The 12,536-nt window shown below is 34.0% G+C and overlaps 1 protein-coding gene across 1 annotated transcript; it reads right to left on the minus strand.

The window, feature by feature from the left end:
• Positions 1-1,885: 1,885 nt before the first annotated feature.
• On the minus strand, positions 1,886-12,459 carry LOC130216166 (T-cell surface antigen CD2-like). Its single transcript, XM_056448058.1, has 6 exons — positions 12,093-12,459; positions 8,037-8,348; positions 7,631-7,921; positions 7,443-7,565; positions 6,664-6,728; positions 1,886-2,950 (listed from the first exon to the last, which is right to left on the minus strand). Exons 1-6 carry the CDS (start codon positions 12,169-12,171, stop codon positions 2,903-2,905), a joined length of 918 nt encoding a protein of 305 aa, XP_056304033.1. The 5' UTR covers positions 12,172-12,459; the 3' UTR covers positions 1,886-2,902.
• Between the last annotated feature and the right edge of the window lie 77 nt (positions 12,460-12,536).

The raw sequence follows: 12,536 nt of genomic DNA on the forward strand, positions 1-12,536 counted from the left end.
GGTTTGATCTACTTCAAACTTTGTTTATCTGCCTCACTTTTATCACACCTCACAACAACAGTCAGGCGGACGCTGTTTCCGCGTACAATGGAAACAACTCGCGTTTAAAGGGATAGTTCACCCAAAAAATAAGTCTGCAATTTTTCTTACCTATCTTTATTTTGTCCTATAATTTTTGTTATTTTTGGATTCGACCTCTGTCAGCAAAATCAGCATCAAACAATTACCATTAACTACAATTGGAGGTACAAGATATTAATATTGAGGTAAAGTTGATTTCATAGTCACACATTCCGACTTTCACCTTCTTAATATATTGTTAGAAAAGCATTGTTTGCAAAGCCTAAACAGTAAAATCATATTAGCAGCCAATGACTATCAAAGTACAACATTGTTCACAGCTAATTAAATAGTACTAGTGTTGTTTTGAAGTCTTTTTTCACATACCCATACCCAACACATCCAATATTCAAATCAGCGTCACATTGTCACTGTTCAAAAATGAAGGAATGTCCGACTCCGAATAAAAAAGCAACTTTACCCCAATTATATTTATTCATAATTATGTTCCAGAATACCCACCTTGCCTGAGGTAAAGTTGGCTTTATATTCACACAGACTTTACCCATAATTATATAATTTCAGAAAAGTACTCTTTGCAACTGAGCAATTTCATATAAATGTCCACCTAGCCATGAAAAAAAAAAAAGTTTTCACCAAAATAGAGAAACCGTTTCTTCATTTTTTGTGTAAGCATATATGATACAGTACTCTAAAAATACTCAAAGTCTCTGTTAGTGTTATCAAACTATTATATTTGCTTTACAAAAGTCACCCAAGTGGCAATTTCAGATCAGTCACATCCATAACGAAGCTTTTTCCTCATAAATGCAAAAATGTTGTAGGATTGGGTTTTAAACCACAGCGGTTCAAACTGTAGTTCTGCCGAATGACTAAAAAGTTATCAGTATTGATGGTAAAAAACTGTACATTCTAGTCAAACCATTCTTCTGCAATCTTATACCAAAAACGGAAATAAGGGCAGTATTAATAGCTATAAATGTGGGAGAGCGTTGATATTATGTGATTGTATTGTATTGCAATAAGGAGCAATTAAGTGTTGATGTTAAATCAAAAGTAAATCACAGAATACTTGATAATGAAATGATTCAATGACAATAATTCTCTATGGTTACAACTGAATTAGTTACAAAATAACTGTATAAAATGATGATAAAATATGAAATGACAAAAGCATATGATATAAACTGTACCCAGCTTACATGTAAAATTAAAAGTTACCAGAGGTAGAAGGAGAGACACAGGGGGAGGGAGAGAGAGACAAAGAGAGCAGGCCCAGAAGTTAGCCTGATTGCAGTAGAGTCAGAGAAGATAGACTCCAGAGAAGGAGAGGAGCAGAGCAGCCTAGCCTAGCCTAGCCTAGCAACAATAGCCTAGCCTAGCAACAATAGCCTAGCCTAGCAACAATAGCCTAGACCAAAATTCACCGGCTTTTAGACCTATTTTGTATCTTTCTTGACCATGTGACTAAAGCCCAAATGCTGAGACTGACCAAACTGACCAATCATCATGTGACCACATCGTAAAACCCCCAAAGTCCACACACCAGGCCCTGATCTTATCAGTATCTGCCTTTGGAGTCAGTATGGACCTTCTTGAGTCAAAAAGACATGTTTTGTCATGTAAACAAACGCATATAATAATTTAGCCTCCTACAATGTAAAATAAAATCAAATCAAGGATTTTTGTTCTATAGTGAGCCAACTCTTTTCCTTTTGATTTAGCATATTTTATTTTGGGTTGTGCAGTTTAATTCACAGAATTTCTACAAAGTATGTTGTAGACTGTAAACTCGCACATTTTTTTGTCACATCCATAACGCATCTTTATTTTGCTCATTTCAAATATAAAACCGTTGTGAAGTCATTTCAGAAGTCTATTTCAAACTGAATGTTCAAAGTACCATGGTAAACATTATGTTAAACAGCATGTCTCATGTTTTCACTGGTTGAATGTGCAAATGTAAAACAAGTTTCACCTCAATCCAGCCTTGCAGTATTTGGTTTCAAACTGTTTTTCTCATATTTCTTGAATTCACAGTCATTGTCATATTTCCATTGTTAAATTGATTTATTTGTAGGCTAGGATTTGACCAAATTAGATTTTTCATACTTTTTTATTTTTCTGAATATGATCAATCGCAAAACAGCTCATAGCCTTATATGAATGTTTACATTTTTCTGTTTTACCTTAGGAAGCACATTGCTTTCGTTACAGTTAGTTTTTCCACAAAATACATGAAAGCAAAATAAATTCCACATAACCATCAGATATCAGCATGACAGGCCACCATAACTATTATGACTGCCAATTAAACATAGCACATATTTCTATACAATAATTCTAAGGCAAACAGAAATAAGTGAGATCAAACAGCATGAGCTCATCAGCAGTATCAGTAAGTGTTTGAGCAGGAATGGAAAAGGTAACCGCATTTTCACACAGACATACTCTCACAATCCGACATCACACCTTCACAAGCTCATGCAGAAGCTAATGGTCCAGCAGAACAAACCATGTGTCACTACAGGCATGCACAGAATAACTGAGAAGAGTGCATTCTTTTGCACATACGTTTAACTTTTTCATCAATCTACCTCAGGTAAAACACATGTTTTAGTTGTCTATCAAAATAGTGAGCCATATATTTAGGTAATGTGTTAAAACCCTTCTTTTAAAAGGATCACAAGTCCTTTCTTTGTCATGTTTTAAAAACTGGAGATTCTACATCTCTTGTCAATCCCAAAACCATAGACTACAATAATCTTGATATCTCAACTAACATCTCTCCAATATATGTTTTTGGCTCCCATGTTCATCTTCAACTCGTAACTGGAGCATACAGCACCTGCTCTTGCTTTCTACTGCTCTGTAAAAACAACACAAAAACATAGATTTATTAATCTTAAATGCATCTTGATTATTTAGATGCAGAAAAAAAACACTAATTTAGAACATGTAAACATGTATTTATTTATTTATTTATTTATTCAGAAATCATGTAATCTTCCTTGTTCAAAATTTAATGCCACACTGTATTGCTATTTTACACTCTATTCCTATTGTTAAACTTCACAACACATAAATAAATTTTACAAATCGAGTAGGCTACAGGATGGGAGGGAAAAAAAATTTCATGGATTCATGGGATCTATTTTTGCTGCTAAAATATACCAAAACAGTCATTATTTCATTAAATATGTAAGTGACTTAATATTATTAACTTGTTTGTTGAGCTGTCATATGAAATCAGTGTGACATTTTCAATCGTGAGGTGATGGTAAATTAAGTGACGTTCAGTTGTCAGCTCTCTTGGTCGTCAGGTCGTGTGATGTATGTTGCTGAACTGTATTCAAATGTTATAAATATAAAAACACCACATTTTGAAATTTAACTGCAGTGTGTCAATTTAGTTTGTGTGTGCTGCGCTCCTAGACTTTAGAAAACGCCGCTCATTTGTTTGATTTCTCTTCAAGAAGCTGAGCAAGCCTCAAAAATGTAAGATCCTTGCAGCCTGACTGAGTCCGAAACTGTCACATTCATTTTTTTTATATTCGTCATTTAGTGGCTGTCAATTGTCAAAAACACCCCTCAAAATATTTGCTACGGATGCGAAAAATGCAGAAAATCTGAACCAATCGAATTAATTTTTATGATGGATTCGAATTATCTATCTATCTATCTATCTATCTATCTATCTATCTATCTATCTATCTATCTATCTATCTATCTATCTATCTATCTATCTATCTATCTATCTATCTATCTATCTATCTATCTGTCTGTCTGTCTGTCTGTCTGTCTGTCTGTCTGTCTGTCTGTCTGTCTGTCTGTCTGTGCAAGGTGGTGTTTGGGATGTGGAGGAGTGGGGTTGGGGGTGCACTGGGGCCAGCTTTGGGGGGGCCAGCTTGCAAAAGGTTGAGAACCCCTGTATTGGTGTATCAGGTCACTATAGTTAACACTATTATTCAGTAGCATTTATTAACATATGTAAATACTCTAATACATGCAGTATACTGCACTTTACCATAGTTCCATTACTAGACTTGAATACTATTAGACTTTATAATCTTGATTTATTGGATTTATCTATGCTTGTACACATTTTTTAATATTTTATGCAGATGCAGAATATATAAATATCACAATGTTATTTTATGAACAGCCCTTCTGTTCTGATCTGTCAATCACCAGTCGTCTATAAATAGGCCAGATCAAGACCAGATCTGTCTTCAAGTGCCTTTTGCAGATTATTGAAAAGAAAATATATTATTATTATTATTATTATTATTATTATTGTTATTGTGCGATCAGTAGCTGCATCCCCGGTAAGCGTGTGCATTAATGTACCTCTGGGTGAACGATCAATGCTAATCAAAGGTCACTTGAATCTTTCTTTTTTCATGAAATATCTCTGTGCAAATGCCCATGCTTTTTATTATTATTATTTATGCCCTTTTTCCTTTCTATTTTAATTTTTAAATTTAATTTCTGAATTTAATTTCTGAACATATAAAGCACTTGATAACATATACAGAGGGTTTTTGGGTTAAGCAAGCGGCTCTGAGTGAGAAAAGCAGAATCTTCAGAAAAACTCCCAAACACTCAGACGAGCAGAGCAGAAACGTATGACTTAATACAATAAATAGGATTGAGTAAAACTGATTTGTTCTAAGATACTGCATTAGTGACATTTTAAAGACTTTGTGGCAGCAGATCTTTTTTATTTTGTTCTGTTGTTTTAGGTCGAGTGTCTTTTATGTTTCATCCATGTGATAACTGTGCTAAAACTAGTGCTGACGTAGTAGTAGTAGTAGTTGTAGTAGTAACATGCTGTTGCTAGTGATTTGAAAATGTCACCATTGCAAAAAAAAAAAGTTAAACATTCTTGTGGAATGCTCTATTTTTAATGTTATCAGACAACAATTTTTATCTGGAGAGACTTTAAATAAAATATTTTTAAACGTGAATCCTTTTAGAATTGTACATTTTTTATTTAAAGTAAACCTTAAAAAACAGTTTTAGATTTTTATCTTATATATTATCGTTATTATTATTATTATTTATGTATTTTATTTAATTGTTAAAATGTTTTTATTGCTATAGAAAAGTGGTATTTATAAAATGTGGTAAACTCATAGGCGGAGCGTGTGTAAGGCTGTGTGTAAAAACTGCATTGAAAACATGTAACAGGTGTAAGGTGTAATATGAATGTAACTTAATGTTGATGATTAACACAAGACTTTAGCTATTGTAAGTTTGTCAAATTTAAAGTCCCCCTTCGCACAAAAATGGAACTGTCCAACTCCGCACTTTGCACTGATGAGCGCTGTTTATTACTGGAGTTCGCAGCTGCTCTGAAAACCAAACCAAAACTGCTGGTCAGCGGACTATTCTGACTTGCTGGTCAAGGACATAAGTAATAAAACGACACATGAATATTACGAGAGAGGTATAATAAAGTATTATTCTGGTTTAATTTGTTTTCAGCATTAAATGAAATTGCTAGTTTCATTGTAACGTAGTCTAGCCTATAGTGTAGTAATCAGGACCGGAGTAAGCTGAACTGGTAGGGGGATATAACTGAGGACTCGGTTGGTGAGGGAGGTGTCGCAGACGCCGCCCTCTCTATTCTGTCGCCTCTATGGACGTCCCGGCCCTGGTAGTAATCTTGTTTAGGCAATCGTTTGGAGCTTTACATTTTAAAGGTCAAATATTTATTGCTGAATTACAAGTTCGGTTTTCGATTGGCCTCGTGAAAAAGAGAATGATTTCGTATTCTCAGGGCCGGCGCATCCAGAGGGCAGCAGAATAGTGAGGGCTGCGTCCGCGATGATGAATTTTCAGCTGTCTTCAGAGTTACACGATCCTTCAGAAATCACTTTATTATTATTATTATTATTATTATTATTATTATTATTGGTAATAGTAATAAAAGCAACAAGGAGTAATAATTTCATTTGAAACTGCACACAGTAAGTAATAAATAAATATTTAATAATTAAGTATTTAACAATTTTTAAATATTTAATAAATGCCGTCTTGATGAACAGAATACCTTTAATTAGATTTTTAAATAAAAGTAATAATAATAAAAAATAAATAAACTGACCCCAATCTTTTGACAGGTAGTGTAGATCAGTGGGTTAGTTTAATACAATAATTTAATGTGCGAGTTGAATATAATAGACGTTTGTTGATTGGCGGTGCTTTTGTTAAAACCTCATCTTGGTTGGTCGCAAATCTTTTTAAATGCATTAAAGGGCAGCGCTTATATTAGCCTTACCCTGGAGTTTGTTCACCCTCCGCCTATGGGTAAACTTGATCTGTTTTTTTTTTTTGCCATAACATAGCCAAAGAAGCTGAAATGGCAATAAACTCAAAATGATCTCTCTCTGCTAGCGATCTGATTTAAGATCTTAATTTAATTTTAAACGTAACATTTCAGTAATTACTTTAAAATACAGCCTGTGTTGTGATTTCATGCAACATAAGAATTTCTCTTTAAGGCTTTTATAAATATAATTTATCATGCTATTTTCGATGTGTGTGACAGATCAATATATAGACAAATTCTCTTACTGATTCATGTACGCGGCTTTTGTTGAACTCCGACAGCGTATAAATGACCTCTGTTAGAATCTCAGCTGTTTCAACAACAAAAAAAATAGCATTGTGACTTACGCATGTAGAAATTAAAGCATTAAAACACACATTTCTCTTGAAAGTTCTGTTAAAATTATTAAACCTGACATTTGGCTATATGCTGACATGATTTGACATTGTTGCATAATTTCTGCACTGAGACGTTTGAGATTTATTTGTAGGATTTATGGCTAGAACTGGAGCCGCTGCAGAGCTTCAACAGTCTTCATCCAGAATTTACCTCAGGTTAAAAAAACTGACTAAAAGCCGAGACTTAATCACAAAAATGTTATGCATTTAAACTAATTTTGAATTTTTCATACTGTTTATTTGTTTTTCTGAAAATGATTAAGCCCATTTGTCATAAAACTAATAATAATAAACAATATTATGACATTTTATGGACATTTTAACTTGTCATGAACGGCAGCTGTGCTTTAGTTGCATTGCTGCTTTTATAGTTTATTACTCCAGAAAAGTGATGAAAGCAAAACTAATTCCACACATCTGTCAGTTATCATTTAACATTCATATTTAACTTGACATTAGGCCGTATGTCCACAGGATTCTATGCACTAAGATGTACAGTATGTATAGAATTACGCTGTAACTGTGTGCAGTATTAATTGTGACTTTTAATTGACTCAAATATTTGACTATATAATAATATTTCTGTATAATACTTGTTTTTTTTTTAAAAAAGTAGCTTAACTTGCCTTCTGAAATGGTTTCTCTGTGTTTCCTGCAGATGCAGAAGATCCAAACTGCAGAAATAATCAGCAGAGATCCAGCAGTAGCAGCAGAGATCAACATTAGCAGAGATCCTGAGCCTGGAGGACCTGAAGGAGACCATTATTATTGTGAGTAAATTTCTACTCAAACTCTTATTTTGCTGCTACTATACCTTCATAGTGCTGCCAGAGTGTGTTGGTGTCTAGTTGTGTGGTCTGGTTGCTGATAGTGTTGTTGATCACGCAGCTGTAGGTGTTTTTATCCTGATATTCCACCTCCAGAGGTAGAGAGAGACTGATGCTGAGATCAGACACACTGATGCTGGACAATAAACTGTTTCCTTTGTACCAGGAGAGACTCACAGCACTCACATTCACCACTGAACACAACACTGAACAATACTGTACTGATGAAGATGAAGAACATTGAGGAGAGTTGAAAATGACAGGAACAGGCAGGCGAGCTGAAAAACATAAGAGAATAGAGATATAATAGAATGTCAACTCAAACTTTAAAAAGTAAACAACTTAACTGAGCGGGTTTAGCTGAAGTGAAGAGTAAATGATCTCTCTACTCACCATTAACAGAAACTCTGAATGTTTTTGCTGTAAATTTACTTCCACTTATGGTCACTTCATAATCTCCAGCATGTTCAGATCTGATGTTTGGGATGATCAGTGATCCAGTTTGATTGTCCACCTTCAGTCTGTCTCTGAATCTCCCATCAGGACCATCAAACATGGAGAATATTTGCCTCATTATTTTTATATTAGCTATTTCGGCCTTTTCAGCTCCAAATGTCCACACTATTTGATCATCTTTGACAAACACGTCAGTGTGTAAAGTGACCAAATCTCCCTCCGTCACCGACACGGACTCACCAAACACACCTGGAAAACATTCAGATTATACTCAGGTTAGAGCTACTAATAGTTTACTAACACTTAAATAACTTGTTATTTGTTACTGCTGCAGTGCCATATGAACGTTTTTCTTTTTTTTTTTTTTTTTTGAAATTATTAACACCATAGAATAGCTTTCAAAGTCACGTTGGTTGAAGTTACATTTTTAAAAAAACTTTAAAAAAATTTACCTTTTTAAATTAATTTTACTCTACAGTTGTTATAAATCTCTACACACGCACAGACCTGGACTCATATTTTGGTAACAAATAGCTGACTAAGTCAGTCACTGCCATTGTATTTATTTATTTTTTTTACTATTTTTGAAATCAACTGTCTGGTTACCAACATTTATAATATTTTCTTCTGTTCAACAGAAGAAACTCATAATTATTTTTATTTCGGCATTTATTAATGTATTTGTAATAAGTTAAGCAATGAGAAAAAACACTTGTAATTCTATTCTTATTTCCATTGTTTTCCACATATTTCACATATTTAATATTTTTATGTTATATTTAACATTAATATATATATATATATATATATATATATATATATATATATATATATATATATATATATATATATACATACATACACTGTATATATAGTTATATTATATTCTATTTTATTTTATATTATATTTCTATGATTAACTCACCAATTGGACTCCACCAGCACAAACATATAACAAACATCCGAATCATTCTCTTCAGCATTTCAGATGAGACGTTTGATGAAACAATTCTATAAACACTTCCTCTGTGAATCCGCCCACAGAGAGTTCGGCCCTCCTATTGTCTGAAATGCTCACATCCTTTACTAATGATGTATGATTACATACTAATGCTCTTTTGAATCTTTCATACCCTAAATTTGTAAATATTCTTTGATCTCTAATTTAACGCATCGATATTTAAAACTGCAAGGCCAAGCTTTTGAAAAGTTTAGTATTGTGTAAATATTTCTAAATCTCATTCTAATGTAGGGCTTGTTGATTGTTGACTTTTTAAAATGGTTTCAGTGAATGGATTATTTGCTATTATGTATGAGAGGAATGTTAATAATGTCTGCTCTCTCTCATTGTGGTTCTTGCAGCTTAAACACGAGTCAAACTGCAGCCTGCGGTGGGGGGTTTTCAGAGATGTGGTCTGATGGCAGTTTGTAGGTGAGAGTGATGGGCTTTTTGGTTTTGTTTATGTGTGTTTATACGTGTAAAGGTTGTTGCTTTTTTGTGAACTTTTGGCAGCGCAAACGCTCAAGATGTAATAATAATAATAATAATAACGATAATAATAAACCACTTTGATGATGGACTTTGGCTGAGGGATTTTAGAATGACCTAAACAGCATTTCAGATGTTTTAGATTAGTCTAATTTCAATAACAAAAACAATAACTGAAGGGTCTAACATGTCTATCCAGCTTCTATCATATTGTTTAGAATATTTTAGTGTTTTAGGTTTGGTTGTTTTACTCTAAATCTGTGGTTATCAGATAGAGTCAGTGTAAGAACACGGGGCTTTATTGCAGGTATATAGGTGTAGATCAGTTTCTATATAAAGATATGGTTTTGGGGCCCTAGCATGGGTATATATATATATATATATATATATATATATATATATATATATATATATATATATATATATGGCATATTTTTTGTTAATTTCTTTGTCTTGTGTGGAAAAGTACAGCAGTTCTGTAATGTGACCTTGAAGAACTGATATAAGCCGAATAAAAACCTCCCTTCCTTGTCACACTCTGCAGTGACCTGTGTTTCTTTATGACTGTCTGACGCTCTTGCAAGAGAATCAAAAGATCTTTAAATATAATTGGACAAGTTTAACTCTTTTTCAGTGATGTCATTTTAGAATTGCCACAACAGGCATTTATATGACGGTCAAATAAAAACCAACCGTTATGTTTTATTTTTCTTTTATGCCATTTTCAGACATGCAACAATTTTGCTTTATTGATTGTCAATGTCAAATTTATTTATATAGCACTATTATACACAATCAAAGGTTGACCAATGTGCTGAACAATACAAATCACAAAGAAAAAGGTAGAAAATTATAGCTAAAAACAAACAATTCTCACTGATAAAATGCCAAATCAAAAAGGTAAGTTTTCAACCTAGATTTAAAAACAGACAGAGATGATATAGACCTAATACAGAGGGGCAGAGCATTCCACAAGGTAGGACCAGCTACTGCGAAAGCCCGGTCACCCCTGCATTTCAGCTTCAACTTTGGGATGTATAAGGCTAATGTTCAGTCAACAGGTCTGACAGGGAGAAAGGAGCCAGGCCGTTTAGTGATTTAAATAACAGGATAAGAATTTTAAAAGTGACTCGATAGTGCACAGGCAACCAGTGCAAAGAGCGTAGGACTGGTGTGATGTGGTCATATTTTTTGGTATACCAGTTAAAAGCCGTGCAGCAGCATTTTGAACTAACTGTAGGTGGGATAGAGTTGTCTGACTGATCCCAAAATCTAGTGAATTACAGTAGTCCAATCTAGAAGTAATAAAAACATGTATTATTTTTTCAAATTTTTTTCTAGATAGAATAGGTTTGACTGTTTTTAAAAGTCGAAGCTGAAAAAGCAGGATTTGATCACTGCGTTAATCTGTTTATCAAATCTCAAGCCATCATCAAAGATTGCAATGTGTGGATGTAAAAAAAAAAAAAAAAAACTAAATATCTATATCAATTATCTGCAATAAGGTGTTTCTCATTGGCATTTTAAATGGATTTTAAGGCCCAATCCCAATTCTATTTTTGTACCCCTTCCCCTTATCCTTGGTCCTTAAAACTGAGTGTGAAGGGGAAGGGCTTCAAAATTTACCTCTAAGAATTGGGACACCACTAGAACACCTGCACACGTCATCATATGTCATCGCAAGCTTGTACTTCATACAAGATCAGATGATTACGACTGCTCTAGTTATTCCAGTTGGTATTTATCTCCAGGAAATCACTGAAGGCATATATTATGCTATCATAACAATCTAATGTGGCAATAAGATCATAATTATACTGTGCATTTCACATAGTGGCCATATTCGTCTTTGTAAACACTCCAAAAACAACATTAACATTATAGCAGACACTGTAAAAAGCTCATTCCCAGCCATTAGACTTTTCTGACAGGGTATCTGAGTGTCATCGAGTGTCAGAATGTTGTGGGACTGCTGTACAGGAGTTATTATTATGGATTATAGATCGCGAAATTTAGCAGTTTTTATTTTAGCGTTTTTTTTAAGCATGACGGTAAAACACAAACGCGGTTATGAATATATTTAAATGTGTTTGTTTGTTTGTTGTAAAAATTCGTAATAATGACGAAAAATAATAATTTGTGGATCTCCTGACTTTCAGGTGCAGCTATCCTGCCATTGTGGCTGGTGTATTCTGGGAAATTTTCTTACCCCTTGGTTTCAAGTGTGGTCCTGAAAAATCTTCGTTCGAAGGGGTATCTAACCCTTCTCCTTAGCCCTACACCTTCAAGCTAAAGAGAATTGGGACACCCCTACCCCTTCACAGGAACGTGCAAAACGAGGGGTAATGGGAAGGGCTAAGGGGTAGAATTGAGATTGGGCCTAAGTCTGAGTAGCAAGAATGCATGTTGTGCAGTTCCCTGGTCTGATAAACACACAGAGATGTGTGTACATTCATTTTGATCCACTAAGCATAATATGCAGAAAAAAAAAAAGTCACAATTACCTGAGACTAGTATCTTCCACAGGCCATGTGGTCTCTCAGTCAGAATATAACACTTTCGTTTTTGCACATTTACAGACATTTTGCAGTTTTTGGTGCCAAATTTTTTTCCTTGTAACTGTAGAATAACAAACAAAATTCAATACATTTCCATTGGTAACTGATGTATTTGTAGGATTTACGGCAAAAGCTGAAGCAGGTACAGACCTTCAGCAATCTTTATCTATCTATACTAATTAACGACAACTAATTATTCACAAATCAGTTCATTACTGTAAGTGAATTTAATATTTTATGATTTACCTTTGGAGAGCAGCTGTGTTGTGTTAGTTTCTCCACAAAATGGATGAAAGCAAAATAAATCCCACATACCCAGCAGATATCAACATAATAGGTGACCATACATTAAATAACTACTGAAAAAGCATGAGCTCAGAATCACATTAA

The sequence above is a fragment of the Danio aesculapii genome, chromosome 22 (assembly GCF_903798145.1).
Source record: "Danio aesculapii chromosome 22, fDanAes4.1, whole genome shotgun sequence".
NCBI lineage: Eukaryota > Metazoa > Chordata > Actinopteri > Cypriniformes > Danionidae > Danio > Danio aesculapii.